General features: G+C 55.2%; 2 protein-coding genes across 2 annotated transcripts; both read left to right on the top strand.

Moving 5' to 3' along the window:
• Window positions 1-3,204: 3,204 nt before the first annotated feature.
• On the top strand, window positions 3,205-15,324 carry NCLIV_040950 (conserved hypothetical protein; the record flags this gene model as incomplete). Its single annotated transcript, XM_003881004.1, has 15 exons — window positions 3,205-4,160; window positions 4,673-4,958; window positions 5,578-5,643; window positions 6,258-6,935; window positions 7,385-8,157; window positions 8,581-8,794; window positions 9,194-9,549; window positions 9,879-10,206; window positions 10,808-11,302; window positions 11,587-12,174; window positions 12,742-12,860; window positions 13,184-13,426; window positions 13,699-13,807; window positions 14,461-14,586; window positions 15,193-15,324. The coding sequence occupies 15 exons, from the start codon at window positions 3,205-3,207 to the stop codon at window positions 15,322-15,324; spliced, it is 5,469 nt and encodes a 1,822-aa protein (XP_003881053.1).
• A 2,623-nt stretch (window positions 15,325-17,947) lies between these two features.
• Window positions 17,948-22,600, top strand: NCLIV_040960 (conserved hypothetical protein; the record flags this gene model as incomplete). The annotated part of the gene is made up of 1 exon (XM_003881005.1): window positions 17,948-22,600. The coding sequence occupies one exon, from the start codon at window positions 17,948-17,950 to the stop codon at window positions 22,598-22,600; it is 4,653 nt and encodes a 1,550-aa protein (XP_003881054.1).
• Window positions 22,601-22,685: the final 85 nt, after the last annotated feature.

The raw sequence follows: 22,685 nt of genomic DNA on the forward strand, positions 1-22,685 counted from the left end.
CTCTCCTTTCGGCGAAGGCCACATCTCGGCAGCCAAAGCATAGAATACAGTGACACGAAACGAATGGGAAAAGTAACTCTATTCTGGGGATCCGTTTGGCATCTGGTGTGACGTTACACGTCGCATTTAGAGAGCTTTCGTTAACTCGAAAACCGTCACATCTCAGAAGGGTGCGAACAAAGGTAACGGAAACGGACTTTTCTACCGTGGTGCGTTCCCGCGCCCGGGCAAATATTTTAAACTGACAAACCTGGCCTCAGATGAACAGAGCGAGAGACACTTTCCGAAAAGCAGACTCAGCTTGACCTCTCGTCGTGTTCTTTCTCTCGCATCTTTGAGGTACCGACTGGCAGCATCTACCCTTTGAGAGAGGAGAGAGAACGGAACTGATTCTTCGGCGTTCCGTTTGTCCCCGCTGCCTCTAAGCAAGCGCTGAAACAGTCGATAATATAGAATGCTCCCCACCGTATATCGCTGCCCACCAGGAGACGCCACAGCTCAAGGTTGAGAGTGCCGATTTTGCTACGTTTGCTGTAGAAGCCTTTGGCACTTCATGTAAGATGCACCACGCCTCAACCACGAAGCCACGTTGTTCTGCCGAGCAGCAGCTTTGCCTACGACCATTTGTCTCCCTCTCTTGTTTTCGGGTTCTACGGTGGAAGCGCAGTCCGCTTTATCTGCGGTGTTGTCAACACCGGGAGGTTTACCTGTCAATAATGCGCTACATATCGCTCCAATGCAGGAAAGTATGGCAAAACGGTGTCATGTCAAAAGCTGGATGCCGTCTCACTGCCCTCTTGTCGCTTGAGCTTCTCTTTCTCCAAGCCTACTAGTTCCGGTAGCAGGCGGAAAACTTTCATGCTTTTCCTTGACCCTAGCCACAGCTCTCTTCCCTCTCTTCTCGTGAAGGGCGTTCGATTCTAGGAAGCTAGAGGGGGGTTTGCGTCTGTGTCGAGTGTCTAAACGGAGCGATTCGGAGAGAGGAAGAGACAGAACATCTGAGGACGGTGAATTGTTTCGGGCAGCAGACGGCTGACGGTAAGTAGTTTCAATATTTTCACGTGAGTACACGAAGAGAACAAATAAAGCGAGGAAGCCCCTTCGTGCCTACCAAACCAAACGAATCGCTCTCGAAAGAGAGACGTTTAGGCGGTTGATTCGAGTAATACGGGAGTGTGGAGCATATGGACTCTTAAAGGACTCTTTCCACCTGCAACCCTACCTCACACGGTTATCTTCTTCAAGCAGCGTGAAGGTCGATACGGATAGGAGCCAGACCACTGATACTTGTCGGCGGCTGCACATTTACATAATGCACGCACATACAGGATGATACGTATGGAGAGCATGTGCATGTAAATACAAAAGGCCAGTGAGTGCGTGTTGGTTGTGATCTTCGTGTTCTGTGGATTTTATCTTGTGGAAATCGCAGGCCAAGCTGGCAGCTCATGATGTCGGCAAGAGGCACGAAAGGCGAAGCACACCGACATACATTAACACACGACACCAATGATAAACGGTACACACACAAACACACACTGTTTATATATATATATATATATATATATATACAGATATGTATATATGCATGAATGGGTTATTATACATTCATAAATCGAAATATTTGAAAGAGTTTATATTCATACATGCACACACACAGAACGACACGATCTGCTGCAGCATGTATATATACCAAGTCAGTAGCTCCCGTCATTCCCCGCGTTGACCTTCGGAGAGAAAATGTTGGGCAGAGCGATCGAAGCCCCGCTGTCCGCGCGATTTTCCGTACTCGACTGTTTCGGACGAGCTGGAAAAGCTCCCTCACACCCTAAACGCATCCTAGGATTCGCGCCAGAAAATTGCCGCCATACAACAGGTCACCTTCCCGTGCTGGGCTTTCCCCTCCTCTTCCCCTTTCCCATTTCTTTTTCTGGCCGACATCTTTGAACTGACGAACCGAAAAGGGTAAAGGAAGGAGGTGTCGACACACCGTGTCACCGCGCCTTCTGCATGCAGTCGCGGAGAGCGCTCGGACAAGCAGACACGCTTTTCCCTCCCTCTGAGTCTACAGTTTGATACGCTGCGCAGCGACACGGTCTTTTCGACTGCCGAATCCACTTTTTTTCCCGAAGAAAGCGGAGGGAGAGCTGCGTTCTGTACTTGGTTGCTGGTTTCCACCCTCAGAGCTGGTTCGTTCTCGTCTGTCATCGTGGGTAGCATGCTCTTCATGGGGCAAAAAGGCGGTCCGAGAAGAACGCGCAAAAAAAGAGCAGAAGGAAGACAATTCGCGGTTGAGGGTAGACATCAATCGCTTCTTTAGGTGTTTTTCAGACAAAGGCAAGCCGTCTGCTGCGGGAGGCTGGGGCGTACATACACCGAGTGCTGGCGGAGGAAGTGGGACGAGACTCCATCCGCCCCTCAGCGGAAAACGGGTTTGTCGGAAAAGGGATCCCAAGAAGGCAAGGAGAAGGGAGATTGTCGCCTTTCTGCTGGATCTCCTCTCAAAAGGGCGACGGGAAGAACGTGGAACACTTCTTTTCTTCCCTCTCAGCGGCGCCAACCCTGGTTCTGGTGGCTTCTTCTGGTCCAGTGGTGTGCGTCTTCCCCTCTACAGAGGGGGCTGGATGCTGCAGTTGTCCCCGCCTGCTGCACACAAGCCTCGCCCCAGCCCCCTCTTCTTCCTCTTTTGCCTCTTCCAGAGCCTCTCATTCGTCCCTTTCCTCGTCCCCCCCCCCCCCCCCCCCCCCGCTCGAAATCCCTTGCATATCTTGTTCGTCATTCCGTCTGGGCGTTCGTGCGTTACCGGTCTTCTCTGTCTCCCTCTTCTGGCTTTTCTCTCTGTCGTTACGTTCAGTTTTCTCTCTCGTTGCTCTGAGTGGCTGCAATGGTTCGCGCCTTCTTGCTGTCTTCGTTGTTGTAACAGTCGTAGTTCGTGTCATCTTTTCTCTGTCAATTCTTCCCGATTTCCTGTCTCTGCACGCACTGTAATTCCTGTAATCCCGGATGCCTTTGGTGCATCTCCCCGCATAACTTGTTTTCTGGGCTGATATATTCATTCGTGTGTGCACTCGCGCTGAGAGACGTTGAGCACCGGCATTGTTGTTCTCCGCAGTGCTCGCTCTGCAGCGGCTTGTCTCCTGTTGGGCACGCGTTTTTTTCTGACCGGCATTATTCGTCTCTTTTTGCTCCGCGCTCTTCTCGACGATGGCGGGGGCGGACGCATCGCTCCAGCAACAGATTGTGAATGCCGTGGCGTCGTCGCACGACGGGACGTACAGCGCAACGGAGTTTCTTTTGTCGACCACGAACTCCCCGGCATTCGAAAGCATCGTCCAGTGGCTGTTGACAGGAACTCCGGAGTTCCCGCCTCTGACGCTCTCCGAGTCGCGCGCGTTTCCGCTCCTCGTTGAGGGCTCGCTTGAGCGAGCGAAGCAGCAGACGGCGGACCCGAGCCTTCTCTTTCTGCAGTACACCCAACAGAAAGAGGATTTCCTGGCGGCCGCGCAGTTTGTCGGCTTTAATATTCTGCTCCAAGGCATCCAGGAGAAGTGGGAGGGAGCCTGGAGCGAAGAACAGAAACAGACGCTGAAAAGATCCATTCTGTCCGTCATCGTCGGGCCCGACCTCGCGCCGCTCGCGGAGCTCCCCGCCGAGAGCATTCTGTCGGGTGTCCGTACACCCCAGATTGGCGATTTGGACCGCGGAGGCAAGGGCAGCGTTCTCGTCCTGAAGACGCACGCTTCGCGCATGAAATGTGCGCAGGTTTTGAATGCCATTTGCCAGCGGGAATGGCCACAAAAGTGGCCCGGAGTCCTGCCTTGTCTCGTGGTGAAAGCGACACGCGTGCCCTCGGACAGCCTCGCGAGGCAGTGCACGGGTGTCGAGAAGGACGGAGACACTGGAGAGACCCAGGCGCGAGAAAACCAGACAGATGAAGCCTTCGCCGCCGCCTGCGTCCTTCTCGGACTCGTGCGCGAGCTGTCACAGGAGGCGAAGGAAGAAACACGGGCGAACATGTCTCTGAAACGAAGAATTCAAATCGCTCAAGGCCTAGAAGGCGCAGTCCAGTACTTGCTTCGGCCTCTCGGCATCTTCCTCAGCGCGTTCCAGCAACACCGACATGTGAGCCACCTCCGGCCGCTTATCGTCGAATTCTTGAGGTGAGCGGGAGTGACGCGCGGCAAGAGAGTGGACAGACAGAGCGTCCAGGGCACTCGAGGCCGACGCGTCCTCTGCCGGGCAAAAGCCCCGCTGGAGGGGTATCCTGCATTTGCCAACGTTCGTGCTTCTCCGCCGTCTGCTGCGGCACTGCCCTTAGTCGAAAGTTCATATCTCTCCCGAAGGAGGCGAGTTAGGCAGATCTGTGGAAGAGCCGGCACATGAGCTTCGGCGCTTTTTTTTCCTTATGTGGAGTCGAGCCCTCGGACGCCTGTTTCGGTGCCCTCTTCTCTCTCGAAATCGCCTCGCGGAGGGAGACACAGAACCCGCGGTCCGTGTCAGCTACGTGGCACTCTCCTACTACAAGACGGAAACCCAGTTGAGAAACCCCGTCTTGCGTGGCCTTCTCACCTGTTCGATTCTTTTCTCGTGTCCCCCTCCTCTAGTGCCGTGGACCAAAGAGCGTGGGGATGTCCGACGTGTGCTTTGTCTCTTCCTTTGCTGGGCGCTGCAGAGAGTTGGCAGGCGTTGTCGAGGTCTCGCTCATTCTTCAGTTTCGCGACATTCTTCTCTCGCTGGTCAAAGAAGGCGGCGAGGGCGGGGCTCTGGAAGACTGCCGGCTTCAGATTCTCCAGACGTTCGACGTGTTGGTGGGCGGCCTGGCGAAGAAAAGAAGCAAGAAGCTCGCCGTCGACGCCGTGCCGGAAGATGACCTCACTTCTCTCATTCACTGCGTGATCTACTTGGTCGCGTCTGCCATGGCGCAAGCAGCGAACAACAAATTCGAAGTGGACTCTGAGGTGAGAGGAGAGAGGGAAAAAGATGGGGAAGAGAAGAAACGACCGAAACGCAGACGCGTGAGATGCCCTCTTTGTGGAACGGGAACGAGTTGTCTGCCACGTGTTAACATAACAAGGGGCGAATCAGGGGTATCTGCTGCGACTCTCCGCGGTGTAACGGTAAGCCCAACAACACATGAATTGGGCGATCGCAGGTGGAAGGAGAGAGGGAACCGAGCAGGCCAGGGCAGCCAGGTGGGCGAAGGAAGGAAGTGTCGTCAAGTGCGGAACGATTTGAGGACAGGGGGTTTTGAGCAGAAACGAGAAGGAACAGGGCGACAACGCGATAACAGCTGAGACCCGAGAGAAGACACAGGAAATGCAAAAAGAGGACCAGCGTTTGCGGGATGGGACTGCGCGGCGCCCCCAGTGCGTTCTTCTTTTCCGCGTGCGTCGCCGGTTTTCTCTCGACGTAGAGTGGAGTCATAGTTTGTCTCGGATTCGATGCACTTTCGCAAAGACCTGGACAGTTCAGGTGTCGGCATCCTTCGTGCTTCGGTTCTCCCTGAGTCGCTCCTCGCCTCTGTGGTTTTCTCTCTTTTCCAAAACAAATGTCGCTCTTCTGTGTCTCTTTTTCTAGGCCTTTGACCTGGACGTCTCCCTCGCCGAGATGGTCAAGCACCTGTGCGAGTCGTGTGCGGACCAGGTACGTGACGCGGCGAAAAAGAAAAACGCGAGGCAGCGGAGACCCGCGACAGGACGCACTCTGAGGCAGAAAGGCCGAATTGCGGGAAGAAGCGACTGCGTCGTCCCCCGTGGACCTTCCAATCCGTGTTCGGTTAGCGTTTTTCGTATATCCAAATGTCCTGGCGTCTTTGCAGTCTTTCATCTCTCTCCTCCATAGTATCGGCGGACGCGCTGGGGCGTCTGTGGCTTTCTCGTTGGCCGTCTCATCCATCTCCACCTGTTCCTTGTCTCGCCTCTTCTCCGTGTCTCCTCGCTTCACGTTCGCGTAGCGCGCTCTGGTCTGCACTTTTTCGGCTTTTCGTTTGCCCGTCCATCCTGGTTTTTCGCGCGTTTCCCTTTTCCGACTTGCTGTCGGCTGCCTCCCGTCCCGGCCACGTCCGCGTGAGACAGCTGCCCGGTACCTGTCTCTTCTGCTGCCGTGCTCGCAGTCCCTTTCTGCGTTATGTCCGCATCCGGCTGTCGCGTGGCGCCGCACAGGCCGTATCTTCCGCCGGTGTGTCAAGTGTTCCCTCTTCTTTGCTGTCCAGCGCTCTGCTTTCGGGCCCTTGCGTCTCCGCCCCGTTGTTTTTGCAGCTGCTGCGTCGCCTCGATCCGCTCACGATGTCGCTGCTCTGGCACGGCGCGATTTTGCCTTTGATGGCGCACCCGTCGTTGAAGATTGCGATGGCCGGCGTCGCGGCCTCGATTGCGGTGGTCAAGCGCTTCCAGTTTTTCTCTGCAACCTTCCCTTCCGCGCGCTCGCCCAGTGAAAAGGCTTTCCTTCAGCTCCAGTGCGAGGCTCTCGCGCGGCAGCTCGGCCCCTGCTCGCCCCTGCAAACGGTGTATCAGCAGGCCGTCGAGCAAGTCCGGGAGCAGACCTTTCCGATCTGGTTCGACTTGAAATCTTACCTGTCGCTGCTTTTTCTGCGAACGTTGCGGGTGGGGGATCCTGCCCTGTTGGCGCCGCTTCTTCTCGCCGACAGCCCGGCAGAGACGCCCGCGTCGACTTCCTTCGCTGCGCTCCTTGACCAGCTCGTTGCGTCGCTCCTGCAAAGCACGGAACTGCCGGCGGCCCTCGCGCGCGCCGGCTGCATGCTCGTGCGCCAGGACGAGGCCAAGAAAGTCCTCAGTGGGTGGGCGCAGCAGAGCGCGCAGGGCGACGGCGAAGGCGAGAAGAAGAAAAGCGACTGGCAGTCGCCCCTCCTCGAATCCATCGCCGCACTCCTCCCTGTCGGCAGATACCCGCACGCAGTCAAAGGCTGGTACACCTCGGTAGGTGGAAGGAAAGAGCAGAGACAGCGAGAAAGAGGAGAGAGGAAGAGGAAGAGGCGCAGCGAGGGACAAGGGAATTTACAACGGACCGGACGAGAGCAAGTCGGAATTCCGAGGCGCGCAGGGGGGGATTGAAGTGGAGAGGGCGAGAGAGAGACAGAGGTTAAGCAGCAACCAGCTGTTTCGTTTCTTGTCTTGTGTCCAACGGCGCCTGCCGTCTGCTGTCCTCTCTCGTTCAGACGTTCTGTCTCTCCGTTTCGCTTCTGATATCTATTTCGTTTCCGTTCCCTCTCCGTGTCTTTCCGCCGCATTCGTGGCCTCTCCGGGGCCACTGGGGCCGTCCCCTCGCACCGTGGGCGTCTCTATGTTTTCTGCGCCTCGCGTCGGTCTCCTCTTTCAGCCTGGTCCCTCGACAGTGTCTGCTCTGTGCGCGCGTGCTTCGCCGGCAGGTCGCAGACTTCAGCGTGGCTGAGGACGAGCTGGGGACGGATGCGCTTCAGGGCTTTGCGGCGCGGTACGCGGGCATGAAGTCTTCATCGCTGTTGCCCATGGGTGTGGCGCTCTCGCTCACGCCGTACAGCGCGCGCCGAGTCGCCGAGGAGTTGACGGCGCTGGCGCAGCTCGCCTTGGGCCATCCGTTCTTTGCGCGTCGAGGCGCGCTGCCCGACTTCTTGCTGCTGCTGCAGGCGCGCAAGCGACCGCTGCTGCCTGACAAGCAACAGCCGTGGGTCTGTCCGGCGTACCTCGTCCTGGATTCGGCGCTGTCTTTCTTCGAGGCATGCACGCAGCGACTCAAGTCCGCGTCGCTCACCTTCGCAGCGCTCCAAGGCTCTTCGCTGTCCTCCGCGGGGTCCACGCAGATTTCCGCGGTCGAGTGGCTGCTGCCTGCGCAGGCTGCGGAGGCGCCCTGGGAGGCGCAGCTCGCCTCTCTCTTCGAAGCCATCTTGGATCTGAAACTCGTCGACCTCGACGCCATTCTCTCAGGCAGACTCGCGTCGCAGCAGCAGGCTGCCTTCCTCAAGCAAACGTCGCCGGATCTCACGGGCACTCAGTGGCCAGGCGGCGCGAACGCTGGGGGCGAGAAGGACGCGGAGGGAAAGGATTTCTGTCTCTACGAGTATCTGCTCGAAACGCGCAGGCTAGACTTTGTTGCCAGCTGCGCATACTTCCTCAATTACACACACGTCAAGGTCGACGCCGTCCTCGACCTCCTCTTCCGCCGGTACGCGGCACCGCGTTCGAGAGGAACGTCTGAGAGCGGTGGACAGCGGGAGACGGGGGAGAAAACTGAAGAAGGGAGGACTCGAGGAAACAGAACCGAGAGGCAGCCACGGGGAAGCGTTCTAGGGAAATCTGTATTTTTCAGGATGCGCTGAAGGATCGACGCTCACACGCTGCCTTTGGCGCTTTGCGCTGGACGCCTGCGGTGCCGTGAAGGGAAGAGGGCAACATGTTTGGTCTCCCGTCTTCGCATAGGGTGCCTTGGCGACTCGCGGTTCCGCCCCGTCCTGTGTCGACAGCCAATCGAGAAGCTAGAGTGACGCATGTGGCTATTTGGAGTACAAAGGTCTTTGCAACTGAAAATGGACTCTGCCTCTGCCCGAAGGACATGCGCACTGTTCTGGACGTCCCTTCGTTTTTCCAGGATTCTCGCTGAGGCGCCGCCTTCGACATCAGCGCCCGCCGCATGCAGCAGTGGAACGTACCCCCTGACCGGCGAACAGCAGATCTACCTCTGTCGACGCCGCGCACTCTACACGCTGATTTCTCTCTGCACTTCATGCCCCGCGGTGCTCAAAAACTACTTGCAGATGATGCTTCAGCATGTCCAGGGGAGGCTGCAAGCTCAACAGGCACAGGTAGACACAGAGGAGACGCAGAGAAGGAGAGGGGAGCGACAGAGAGAGAGGCCCAAGCGGGGACGTCGGTCGGCCTGTCCCGCCGTGTCTCTGTCTCGAGAGATAAATATGGATGTGCACATGTGAACCTATCCTTCAACGCTACGCATATGTATGTATATACATATATATACTTATATATATACTATATATATATATATACTATATATATATACATGTGGATTTGGATATACTTGCATATATATATATATATAGGTAGGTTAATGTAGATCTGTGTATGTAGGTGTTTGCAGATGTTTGCAGGTGAGCCCGTGCGCGACGTAGCCGTGAAGGTTTTCTCCACGAAGAGCCAACATGGGGGTGGGTGTTCGGTCTTCTCGTGTCGCTTGGGTGTGTTAGGTTCAGGACCCGGAGAAGAATCTTCTCGTCGAATCGCTCGTCTCGCTCATTTCTGCAAGCCAGATCTACACGGTTCAAGAAGAGCACACGTTGCCGCTAGTGCGCCCGTACGTTCACGAGCTCCTCCTCCTGTGTCAAAAGTTGGGGTCGGGAGACTTCGCGCCCCGGGCTGACCTGGGCCAGGGCGAAGCGGAGGCGCGTCAGCGCGAAGAATCCAGGCAGAACCGCGTGGTTGGCCTCTTGCTTTTCCTCTTGGGCGAGCGACGCACGCCCTGCGCAGAGGGCGAAGCGCAGCAGCGAGCCGAAGACGGTCGGCGCCTTACGCATAAAGAAGAAGACGTTCTCACGACCCAAAGGTGCGGGCGATGCCCACGAAAGACGCGCGACGCAGACATGTCAACCTAGAAAAAGATATAGAGACGTAAAACAAAAATCCGTTTCTACGCGTGTGGAGCAAGCGTGAAGCCTGTTACACTTTCTCTCGTTTTGCGGGTTCTCTCCGTTCGCTTATTCCGTCCTTTTCTCTAATCTCTCGTTCTGCGGTTCCTCGCCTCTTGCTGATCCTCTGTTCGGTCTCTCTGCCTTCTCTCTCCGTTCTTCGCTTGCTTCTCTCTCTCCCTTCTCCGTTTCTTCCTTCATCCTTTCTCCTGTCTCTGTGTCCAATTCTCTCGCTGATTTCTTTCAGGCGATCTTTGGCGCGAGTGTTGTCCGCGCTGGAGAGCTGCATCAAACGCACGACGCTTCCTGCAGACCCTGCGGCGGCACGCGCCGGGGGCTACCTGGTTGATGCCTCTTCGTCAGTGTCTCTGGCGTCATGTCTCTCCCCGCAAGAGGAGCAAAAACCGTTCGGAAAGGCGCTGGAAGAACTTCTGCTTGCGGCCGCATCGCGCATGGGGACCGACGAGCCCGCGCCGCTTCTGCCCAAGCGTCACCCGCTGGCTGCGCTCGTACGCGAGTTGGTTCCGGTGCTCTTTCAGCTTCTGGAGGCCTTTCAGCATCTCTGGCGGCCCGAGGTAAGAGCGGCAGTGGCCAGGACGACGCGGCCGAGAGACGCAAAAGCGGGTGGGAACATGCGCGAGGAAACGCGGGGCGAGAAAAAAAGATCGGAGGCTTGGCAGCGCCAGGCAGACAGACGCATATGCACATAGAGAGGCAGGAGCCAAGACCCATGCCGGAGGGGAGATCCCAGAGACGCGCGAATAGGGGCGAATCCGATGCAGACTGATCCAGACACAAGGTCGACGCGAACGATAACGACACACCGCAAAAGCGGGAATGCACGCAACCGAGGGGGTATTGAAACTGTTTTCAGCTGCTTGAGAGACGCCTTGCCGTGTGTGCGTGTGCATACACGCGGGGCGGTCAACGGAAGGAAGAGGGGACGGTACATAGCGGTGTTTGAGCCGAGGCGTATCCTTCTCTTCCTGTCTCAGAGTGTCATCTCTGTGTTTTCCCTATTTGGGCTGACGCGGAGCATGTGGCAATTTTTACTCAACTCTTTCTTTTGGTGCTAGCTCATCCCACCAGTGGCTCGTCTCTGTGCCGCTCTCGCGTCGCCTTCTCTTTGTTGCTCTTCTCCACCTGCTTCGGTGACGCTTGTCTCCCCTCTCGCAGCTCACACAACGTTGGCCAATGTACCAGCCTCACTTGACGCTCGGCGAAGAAGAATTCCTTTCTCTCCACGGTCACACGCCTCTCTCGTTCACCCCGTCTGCTCTCCTGGATGCCGTCGCCCTCACGTTCCCCGCCCCCTCTGCTGCTGACTTCAACGGCGCTGCGGGTTTCGAGCCTTCCTCGACTTGCAGTGTATTGACGGCGCCGGCGGATTTGACTCCCGCGGGCAAGGCGTACGCGAAGAGCTCCACGCGTCTCATTCGTCGCCACTTGTATCATTTGCGCTGTCTCCTGTATCGCCTCCTCGGCACGTGCTGCTCTGTTCCTGATGGCTTCTACTTGCTGCCAAAACTCGACGTCTACCTCGAAGAAACTTGCTTCGCCCCCATCGCGTTTCTGCCCCTCCAGCAGCTGGAGCAGGAGCTCCGGCTCTTCTGGACGCCTCTCCTCGACTCCCTCAACCTCCCTCCTCAGCCTCCGTATCCTTCGAAACAGGTACGAAACGCGGCGAAAAAGAAGCTAGTTGGAGCGAGGGAAGGCACGAAGCGCAGGAAAGCGAAAGTAGCGCCGCACCTGCGAGGTGAACCCGGGAAGATGCATAAAGCCCCGGCGGTCTCGGTTGTGCCGTCGTGTGTCTCTTTGTTCTTCTCGATCTCCTGTATCGACTTCTCGTTCCGCTTTTTTTCTCTCCCCTTCTCGCGTCTTGCTGTCTCTTCATGCCGCCTTGCCCATTTCTCGCTTCTCGCCCGTCGGCGTCCCTGCGCCGTTTCCTGCTGCAGTTGGTCTTGCTCTTCCTCCACCGCGGCGTCCAGATGATTGTCGCCCGGCTGAATCGGGAGTGGGAGGCGATCAGTCAAACGAAGCTCTCTCTGGAGAATCGCAGCACACAGAGACAAGGCCGCGAGGAAGAGCGGGATTTGAATCTGTACATGCTCCAGGTGTACGCAGCAGACGCTCTCGCGGACTCGTTGCTTACTGTGCTCAAAACCGTGCTCCATCTCACGCGGCCGCAACAGCCCGTCGGCGGCGCGCTCTCTGGTGGCCAGATGAACGACGCAGGAGTCTCCGATCCCCTCTCGCAGGCGGCGTCGGCTGCGGGCCTGCCGTGTCCCGCGGGGAAGCGAACTCGGGAGCGAGGAAAGGGCGTGGAGGGCGCACTGGGGGAGGCAGACGAGGACCATCTTGGAACAGAAGGCGACAGAGGGATCAGGAAAAAGAACGACGAAGAGGCAACTGCGGCGTCCGCTGCTCACCTCGCGGAAATGCGCAAGAGTATGTACTCCTCGGGGTTGCTGCTGACCGCCGTCGTCGCGGCGCTCTTGCAGGCTCAGCGGTGGCCGAATCCAAACACCATCATGGAGGCACATGTAAGCTTTCTTTCTACAGCGAAGCTGAGGATAAGCGCGAGCGCCGTTTGCGGGGAGGCAGGATTGCGGAGAGACAAACGAAGCTCGTCTTTCTCCTGCGCCTTGCTGGGCAGAACGCGCGCCCCTTTTCCTTTTGTATGTCCGCGCGTCCTATGACGTGTCGCGCGGGCTCAACGGGCCGGCGAAGTTTTACATTCCCACCCGAGATGTGGACACACCCGCTTGTGCACGTACCTGTGGGGCTCTCATTCCAGGCGCATGCTTCAGTGCAGTTGCTTGAACCGGCAGAGTGTGAGCAAGGAAGGCCAAGCTGAGAATTAGATGCACGTCGAGGCTGGGGCGTGTGGCTCTCGGCAGATGACTATCTGGGCACGCATCTGCCGCTCCGCCAGACTGCTGAAGACGAAGCACGCAAGCGCATATCCCCTGTCGCCAATCTTTGGCAAGACCCGGATGCTCTGCTGTTCTTGCTTTTCTCTGTGTTTTCCACGGGGTGGACCGTCTGCTCAAGCATCTCTGTCGATCTGAAGGAGTGTGTCGTTCCACATGGTATTCCTGTGTTATCAGAATGTCATGAGGACCTACGTCAGATCGGCGACCAAGCTCTTCACGCCGATCCCGCCGTGCACGGCGGAAATCTGTGCACTTATTCTCCGAGGGGTTATGACAAGCTTCTTTGAAAAGAGGTAATCTCCGAGCCAGCGTGGTGGACAGAGCACCCTTGGATTTCGAGACGCTCACGCCAAAAGCCGAATCCGATCGATGCACATACGCGTGTAGAGTGTGTAAGAGGGTACGAACACGGCAGCAAAGATTCAGAGGAAAGTCGGTTTTCGCTGGTTTTTTAATCTCCATCTTGCAACTACAGAGAGAGGAGGGGATCCCCTAGATACGCCGAGAGTCGACGTCCCGAGGTCATGCATGTGTGCCAAGATCCGGGGACTGCCCTTGTCTGGTTTCTACTTCTGGGCGACACGCATGTCCTTTCTATCGTTGTTATCCTTCTCAGGCAATTCGATCCGCTCGCTTTCGGCGACGGCAGCGCGTCAGTGGGAATGCCTGCTTTCCCGCGCACAGAGGCCAGTCGAGGGGCGTGCGAGTCTGGCCAGGACCTTGCGAGCTGCACGCCTATGCACGAGTTTTTGTCCAACTCGACACAGCGACCAGGAAAAGCAAACAGTGATGCCAATCGCAACACTCAGGTCAACACATACACGGCGACGGTGTACCAGGTTTTGAAGGGCATGTGCCGGTGAGAAAAACGGTATCTCGTCAGAGGCCAGGAGCGAACGCGAGCGAAAACCGCAAGAAAAGGGGGCACAGAGGTTGCCGCTGGGCAGAGGGGCGTTGAAGCGGAATAACCTGTTTGGCGAGACGAAAACAGAAGCTTATAGTCGCTAGGGTATCGGTCATTAGACGAGAAGGAGGTCTCTTCTTTCGGGGATTTTCCTCCCTGGTTCAGAGTACACATAGACGCACTTCCCTTTGCGGCGGTGCGTGTCTCTACGTCTTCTTGCTGCGCAGCATTTTGGGAGACAAGGTGTCCTCTGTAGAAGGCCAGAAGCTGCAGCCGTCGTCCCTCCTGCTCTGTCCATACACTCTAGGCGCGTTCAATTTCCTCCGTAGCACTGAGGTGAGCAGGGGAGGGTGTTTGATGTTTTCAGCCAAGAATAGCAACGATATTCGAGAAGTGAAGAACAGAGAATGACTCTCTGTTGGTGATTTTGGCTTGCTGTCTTCTACGCATGAGAGCTCGTTTAGTAGCTTGCCCGTGGCAGCACAGGAACCAGGAAGTGAAGTGAAAGCACATATATTTACGCCTCTTCTGCGTTGACGGATAGCTGAACGTGAAGTGAGAACCAAACGCAATGCCGTCGTGGGTAATCGCCTCGCGCCGGCGAGAGTATGTGCGTCCTCAGCCCTCCCTGTCTGACCTTAAGCTTTCTGACCCTGTCATTGTTGTTTAACGATTCTGTTGTACGACTGTTTGGATAGTGGACTGCGTGTATGCATGCAGGTGCAAGTGCAGAGATTTGAATTCGCTTCCGCTCTGCGTAGAAGTGTGGCCTTGGGGGAATCCGCTCACAGTGGATGTTAAACTCTGTATCTCTGCATCTATGTAGACTACTCCCACACGGCTGTTTGCACACATATGTAGGTGTTTGTCCGTGTGTATCTGGCGTGGATGTTTCTTTCCATGTTCCTGCGGAGGAAGCCAACAACGAGCCCACAGTTTGTCATTCTGCGTGGAGAACAAGTTGATCATCTGTCTTTGTGTTTTCACAGACCCCTGTGCGTTTGAGCGATGACGAGTTTGAACGGTTTGTTACAGCGATGGTCCAGAATGATAGCAAAGAGGGAAAGGCTTTCGTGAAAGAGTTCTTCCAGAAGAACTGGGAGTGCATGCAAAGGGTAAGTCACGCGGCAGAGGTCCACAATTGAATCCGACAACCACTCGTGGGGTGAGCCGAGATCGTCCCGTCCAGATACCCAGAGCTGTTGCTTTCTATACATCAGGCTCGTGCGTTTTTAAGTTTCTACATGGTGTTGGGATGCACGAGCGTATTGGTGTATATTTGTATACACCGTGAATGCGTGTGCTTTTATAGTGGGTTCCGGCTGATCGTTGTCGGCTGAGGAAACACAGAACTGGACACGCCTGTTGCACGCAGTGTGTGTTTCTTTGAATCGTCAGTGTGTGCAGATCTTTGGCGTGAAGGCATAGCCGCGATATGCGAACGACACTCTTGGTTCATTTTGCCTGCAAGATGTGTTGTGGTGGGACTCGGCAGATGTCTGCCGGGCGGCCATGCAGGTGGATATTCATATAGGACTATACGTACACGCATACATGCGCCCGTATGTATCTGTTTTTGAATACAACAGTATATATACAGACATTCGCAAGTTCAAGGAGAGAGATAAGGGTATAGCAATAGAGCGCTTTTTTCGTTTCTGCACAGGAAGTCCCCTGTTTTCGTTTGCTTGTCCGTTTCTTCGTGTGTTGCTGTTCCTCAGGCGGAGAGAAAGCTGCCGACTCTCCAGTTCAAGATCAACGATCTTCCAGACCAACCGAGTGTTTCACTTGCAAAACTTCAAACTCTGGGATCGTGCGACCTTGGCTCAACGTTTTTGTCTTCTATTCTGTAACGAATTTCTCATAGCAGAGGACATTTGAATGCTACACATGCGTCGACGAAGTTTCCCTTGGCATTTCTCTTTTTCCTGCAAAGTGGAAAAAACAGGGAAAGCTGGAAAAGTAGCGGTACGGGCTTGTGTTCGGTCACTCGTATGTGCGCCGTTTTTCCGATTTTGTTTCTTTTCACCATGGCTGGATAGTAAGGACTCTTTACAGGATCGTCTCATTCCTGTCAAGGGCGTACGGCGGCCACTGAACTGAATTGTAACGACGACGATAGGCTTTATTACCCAGTCACTGCTTCACGGCGACCTCTAGCACAATGACAGAGCGTTAGCTTTGTCACGGCGTACGGCACGACAGCCCAAAGGTTTTTTTCCGCAGGCAGTAGCTGGTCCTCAGCGAGGAATTGACCCGATCTTTGCGAATCGGCTTCCTTTCCAAATTGAGGTCGAACTCCACCCCCCTTCGTGAACGGGCAAGAGCTGGTTTCTTTGCCGTCCGTCGCAGTTTTGTATGTCTGGCGATCACCACTGTGGTAGCGTTCGTAGCTGGTTCACAGGCTGATCATTGACGCAGCCGCGATCGGCGACTTGGATGAACAGCGAGCAGAGTGCCTGTCGTGTTTAGTATACCCTGTCGCGCCTGTCGGCATCCACTGATGTATCACATTAGATTTGTTTGCATGTCCTAGGGTTTTCTCATGTACAATGAACGCATCATAGCGTCGAACCTTTCCTCGCCTGAAGCACATTTCTTCCCGTAGGGGTGAAATGGTGGGAAAAGCCCGTTAGTCCGGGTCTCTGGATCACTCGTGGCATCGGCCGGAGAGAGGTACCTATTGCTAATACTCAAATTGTACAGCCGTCACTCGCCGATACATACTGTTGCCGATATACATTTTGGGCTGTGTTGTGGATGAACAGTAGATTCAAAATTGGGGACATACCCCGCCACACTTTGGTGGGTACCTCGTCAACCAACTGGAAGACAGGAGATCGCAGAATCGGAATTTGGTGTGCCGGCGGCAAAACGATAAGTTTGTCGAAGTTACTACTGAAGACGTGACGAGCTCGCACACATCTCGGACCCAACATTGCGAGGTCGATGAGTGTGACCTATAGGAGAGATGAAAACGCATTAAATGAAGAGATTTGTGGCCACGATATTTTCAGTCGGTGACTCCAAGAGCTGAATTCTTCCACGCAGCTAATTCAACTGTGTGTCGTCATAGCCCGAAGGAAAAAACATGACGTCCACGCAGCGTTGTGCATGACCGAGTGTTCTCAAGACACTGCTGTCGGGTGTGTTGGATACTGTCAAAAGACGAATAATAGCGAGGAATCTTTCCTGTCGATGATTCAGTGCACAGGCAGCGGTCAAACGGTTTGGGATAGACAGCTGGGGTGTGATACCAAAGCGCGTACAGCTGGGGTGTGATACCAAAGCGTGTCCTTCAAGGTCCCGTGGGTAGTACTTCTTTGCTCGTTTTCTTATCTCCAGAACACGACCAGCTTGTTTCATTCTGGCTTGCTTAGAGTTCAGTGATATATGGGAAAAGGACGAATTTTGTCTAATGAATGGTATTTCAATTCACCAAAGTATGCAGAATCAAACGGTACTATGACTGGAAACAGGAAAACAGTAAATTGTCGATCTTTCCTTCACATTTGTTTGTAACGTGATAGTCCGTCGTTTTCTCTCTCTGTCTGAGTCATGAGGAGAGCGTTGAGCATTTTTGCAGTGTGACTATCATTGTCGAAGGCCAGCTGAACACCGAGTTTTTCAGAGAGGGGTGCGGACTCCGGGAACTGACAGAGCTTTTTTTCAGTCATAGAAGAAAACTCCCCTTTTGTCTGCCGGGTCTGCCCCTGGATATTTTTGCCAATGTCCGTAGCTCCTGCGTCTCTTGAGTGTAGTTCATCATTTAGTTTTGTGTGGGCCGGGTTTTTTATACCACGGGCATGGGTGTGGCCCCTTCGCTTTATCACTGCGCTGCTTCAGCACTGCCGACCAGGTGTTTTTCATTCTTCTTTCCGTACAGACTTGCAAGTCCCGTGCTTCCTGGGGGCAACATTCGATAGGAATAGCATTCACACGGCTCGATCCTGTTTGTATATTTTGAGCCGCCTGCTGCTCCCAGGAGCGCGCAGCAACCTGCCAAAGTCAAAGTTGTCCACCGTGAATTTTGTGTAGGCAACGCGCCGAGAATGCAGTCGTTGCTGTGTTTCTTTGGCGAAGTCTACCTGTCGATCTTGTATGGCTGATCTGGTGTCCAGATAGGAAAACGCACTAGCCACCAGCCGGTTCAAGAAGACAACTAGAAACTCATCGGGCTGCCTCCCCATTTGAAACGAGTACTCTGGTCTACTGAACAGAACAAAGGCAACTTCAGGCCGCTGCTGCGTTTCATGATAGCACTGTGTGGCATGTGTACAGTTGTACGGGGCGTTGTCTGCGTATTCCCTGTTCCCGAGGTCCTCCTTTCACCTGACTGTCTCGTGCAAACCAGAGCTGGATTGGACCCTTTGTCGCATAGCTGCTACCGGAGAACGTCCCTGCACAGAAATTAGGGGGGCGCTGTATAGGAGGGGCACTTGGTTCCATGTATCATGCTTGACTATCTTTTTCTGCATGTCGGCCGAGATGGGTGGGGAAAATGCAGGTTTCAGGGAGAATTCGTGGCTGCTGCGCGTGGTCAACTTTGACAACCTCACATACCGAGACATCATCGTGCCTCCGTCTTTGATAGCTCTTGCCAACCATCGGAAACCTATATCCTGCTGCATTGGTTGTATCCTGTCTCTGGCGAGTTTGTCGACGGCACAGACCGTTTCTGTACACGGCGAGACTCGGGATATCAACGCGGATGCATCAAACCGCGCAGATTTACCACTGTGTGTCTTTGCAAGTCGGCGAGCGGCAAGTAAAATCAGTAGGGCCACAGGGCATACGGAAGAAACGCCCGGTGCGGCAGACGGGCTAACTCCCGGAGGTCACACTTCTCCCTCACATTTTAGGAACACTGCTGGCTCACCAAGCGGCGCAACGGCTAGCTTTGCCAGAGACTACACTGTCGTATACGGGGGACGCGTAATCTACTGCGGATCAGGGATGCCGCAAGAACCAGCGACGGACTCAAGTATTCACAATCGAGTTCAGCCGCTGTCAACCAACGCCCTATCCCGATCGCGTAAAGTACCAAGAAGCAGGTTAGAAGTGGAGCAGCTGCCTCAGGCGGAACAGCAGGTATGTTCCGCAGTACCCAGTCGGCAGAGCTGGCGGAAGCGAGTAGGCGCGAGCACGTCTCACCCGTCTTGTGCACAAATCTTGTCGCAAGACCGGAGTGCGGAATCTGAGGCGCCTTCTGCCGCACAATCAGAGTTCACGCAGTATGGTACCAGATGCAAGGATGGCTCAACTGAAACAAGATTATCGAGCCGGTCCGGTTGTGGCGTGTCTCACATTTCCGAATCCGGGTCAACTCGAGCTCAGGTTTGGGGTTTCTCACGAGATTACCGTGATTCTGTCCAGGACGAAGGAGAATTGATTTCCGGGATTACGGGGGGAAGAACAAAAAGCGGAGTAGCATGCACCCCGAGTCACGTGAGTGCGTATCCGGTGAGGCACATCAAGTTCCCTTTGGAAACCCGGGGGAAAAGGGCGGAAAGCAGCAGGGTAAGAGCAGGAGCGGTCGACTCGTCTACAGGCAGGGTTGTGACTCTGTACGTCGGCGCAACTGACTACTCCAACAGTGGTGAGCATACTAATTTCCTAGCTGGTGTTGTTCACAGGCTGCAGACCCTCAAGCGTCAACAGCAGGTAATCGTGGAACGGCTCAGAAGCAAGGCGGAAGCTCGAGACGGGGACACTAGTTGTCTCGTACGCGGAGGGGCTTCAGCTGTGGCAGCGCTATATCCAAAGAGGATCCATTCGGCGGACGGGAAACAGCCGGATGCGCCGGATCTACTGTCCTGCGAGGACCAGACCCGGTTCGTTTGCCAAGCGAGAGCTGCAGCGCTCGCCTGGATGGTTTCGACATACAGTGATCTGATACATGCTTTCTTTGCATGCCTGCTTCCGTCGGTAGCAAACGACGCTGTTTCCATTTTGCCGAGAACGTCAACAAAATCGCTCCGCCTCTCGCGCGATGCTCCCCGGAACAAACGTGAGGAGAGTTGTGCCCCGGTCGATGCCACCGGAGCAGCTACGCAACCCGTGTTTCACGATAGTGCCGGATCGGTCACCAGTCCTGTCGATGCTCGGCGCAACGAAAACGTACCGTCGGCCGGCTTTCTTCCACCGATCCTTACTGGAACGTCCTGGATGAGTCACCGCGTCACGACAGCTGAGGTTGCGTCGTCCACCCGCCGGCCTTTTTGGTATTCACACTCTGGATGCGGCGATGCACAGTCTGAGGTTGGCGAACCCTTGAAAGCGACCTTGCTATTCCTTAACCGTGGCGAAGGGGTCGTGGATTGTTCTCGTGGAACCATTCCTTCTCACTCCTCCCTTCGACTCCCCGTAGCTCTCGAATTTGCTCCAGTCAGACGTCCTCATAGGTTGGTGCTGCCACCTTCTCGAAGACCGGCAAGGACGTGCTGGCAGCCAGTAGCGAAAGCTCTCGGACAGCTAGCATCTGCCTCACGCCAAGGTCACCAGCTGTCGATCAAGTTGCCAGTGGAGTGCGGAACATCACAGGAATGTAACTCTGACTATGCTGTGTGCTATCAGCGATTTCAGAAAGGATGTTCATATTTTCCCGACCGTCCACCATCTCTTTTCTCCTTGTGCGTGGACAGCTGGAGCCGGATGCTCATTGCTGTTTTACCCCAAGTCTTCGAGTTTCTGCGCTCAGCAATGAACGGACAGCTCCTGTGCTCGCTCATCGACTGGTCGCGACTGCAGCGGCCACCACGTGTTGTCCTGACGTTCCTCCTGGTCGCCTCAAGCTCCGAGCACAGTGCCTTGCAGGTAGACCCGCACGGCGCGTATCTCCCCCAACCTCGAACCTCCTCGTGGGAAGGTAATCTAGCTGCCACACTTTCAGCCATCGATAACTCGTCTGGGTTGTACTGGTCATGGGAAGCTGCGCAACGGGAATGTCAGGCGTCCCAGGAGGAAGCAGCCCGAAATAGTGCCGGGTCAAGTACACGCAAAAACTGGAGTTTGCCGCTCGACGATGTGTTGCCTTTCCGACAGCGCTTCCCCTTCATTGATATGTTGCTCCATCGCGTGTATGACGTTGAGCATCTGTTCCCCTCTTTACCATATTTGTCGGCGGAGGTGCTGATGGCAGTATTCTGTTCGCGGACAATCAATAGGATAGATACGGAGCAACGCATGGTTTCTCTCTTTAAGTCGTGGCAGCAGATTCAAACGTTCAAGAGACGAGTTTGCCAGAGTAGACGTCAATGCGGGAGCAGTTCGGCCTCAAGACTCCGGTGGCCTGCTTCCGGGTACGACACAAAGGGGACACCGTCACGCGTGTACATTCGCGGTCAGGCAGCACTGATGGAAGCCGACTCTCAGCTCCCAGACACTCCAAGCATGAATTGCCTCCCTGGGAAAAGGACTGGAATGTTCAAGACAGCTCGTTCACATGCTTCGAGGTTTGATGGGAGCGAACAAAGTAGTGGGATGACCGTACCGCTTGAGAAAAATGCGAGAGCCTGGCGGTCTCTCCCAGATGTTTGTCTGCCGCTGGAGCGCTCAGGGTGGCTTTCAAACGTTCCAGGAAAATCTCCGCTTCCTTTGCCGAGTTGCCCCGGATCGGACGGAGACAGCGGAAGTAGAACAACGCGCCAACGAATGAGGTCTGAGGCCGCGCCATGGCTTCATCTGTTTTCTTGCGACAGACCAATGGCGGCGCCTTGGTCTCCCGCCGAGGATGGAGCGTTTTTCCTGCCACGTCGCTTGGCTCTGTCCCGGCCATGCAAAGCGGCTACAACGTGCCAAAATACAGACTCATGTCTTATTGACAATCGACTCGGGCTTGTTTGCGAGCAGGAAATGCATTGTGATCCAGGAGGCGAGAAGGCAAGAGACTCCCTCGCCTCTGAGGGAACTGGACTGGATGAATTGTTGAGACCACGAATGCTGCTAGGTGCACGTCACCTTCGAAGAGGACCACGATACCCTGCCTCGAACACCGTGTCCACTCCGGCAGGTAGTCGCTTCGTCTACAGCCCAGAGGCGCCTCTTTCGACGTATTTCAACGCAGGAGAGATTCTTGTTTGGCTTCACAAAAGGTGGCGGCTGGTCTTTATTCGTCGAAAACGCGTGCTGCCCAAGGATGGAAGCAAGGGTGGTGTCAAACAGGTAACAGGAGACAATACTGCAGCAGATTGCAGAGATGGTTGTTCTTTCACGCTGTCGGGTCCCAGCCATGAAGACTATAATGCTGCAGAAGCGCCTTCACATGCTCAGGCTGCAGTTGGCCGTCGGGCGTTTACTGATGAAATGTCCCTTCCTTCCGACGTGCGCGAACCCAGTGGTGACGGTTTCGTCAGCGAATCTACCCATGGAACCACCGAAAGTGTCGCCGCGGACAGCACACAATCACAGGCCAGTCGCCTGGCACCAACTCTCAGGGCTTCCTCGGGCTTCCCAGCTGTTGGGGGCAATGGGACACGAGACGCAGCAGTTTCGCTTCCTTGCGGCAACACACGTAGGGCGGCAAGAGTCCGTGAATGCCCGCAAAGACCAGAGCGGCAGCATACCCCATCGCCTCAAGGTGACGCATCAAATGAATCGACAGCGACAGGGGAACCTAACTCTCTGGGTGAAAATGAACACAGCAGGGACTGGGGTTGTTCGCCACATGCACGGCGAGCACCCAGCGTGCAAGGGGACTGCCTCGAGCGCCCCGGGCGCTGGGCCGGGAGTAATACTGACGAGACCAGTAGAAGCGGTATGCATCGGTCAGAATCTCCAGTAAGCTTGGGTGATTTATCGCACATCTCCCTCAGTGATCTACCTGATCCTCTTCCTCCATCCGCAGAACGTCACGGAGGCGCACCCGTTCCAAAGCCATCAAAACAGCGGCGTTTTGTCAATCGCCTCGTGTACGCGTCTGACGCTAGGTGGCTTGAGGTTCTGAGCAAAGGACCGCAACACTGCAGGCCTGAGCAGCAGGTGAGAAGTCTTCTCTTGTTTCCCTCCCACCAACGCTTAAGACGATCGAGTAAGCAAGTCTATGTGCATGGCTGCACAACAGCAGAGAGGAACGAAGCAACTCAAATGGCGCGTCTGAGTGGTTGTAAACATGTCATACCACGACAATAGCAGGCAGCCTGAACGCGATTGCTCAAGGAACCAGCCAATCAGTACTCGTTGCACAGGTGACGCAAATACACTATCCAGACCCAAA

This window comes from Neospora caninum, chromosome IX (genome assembly GCF_000208865.1).
Source record: "Neospora caninum Liverpool complete genome, chromosome IX".
NCBI lineage: Eukaryota > Apicomplexa > Conoidasida > Eucoccidiorida > Sarcocystidae > Neospora > Neospora caninum.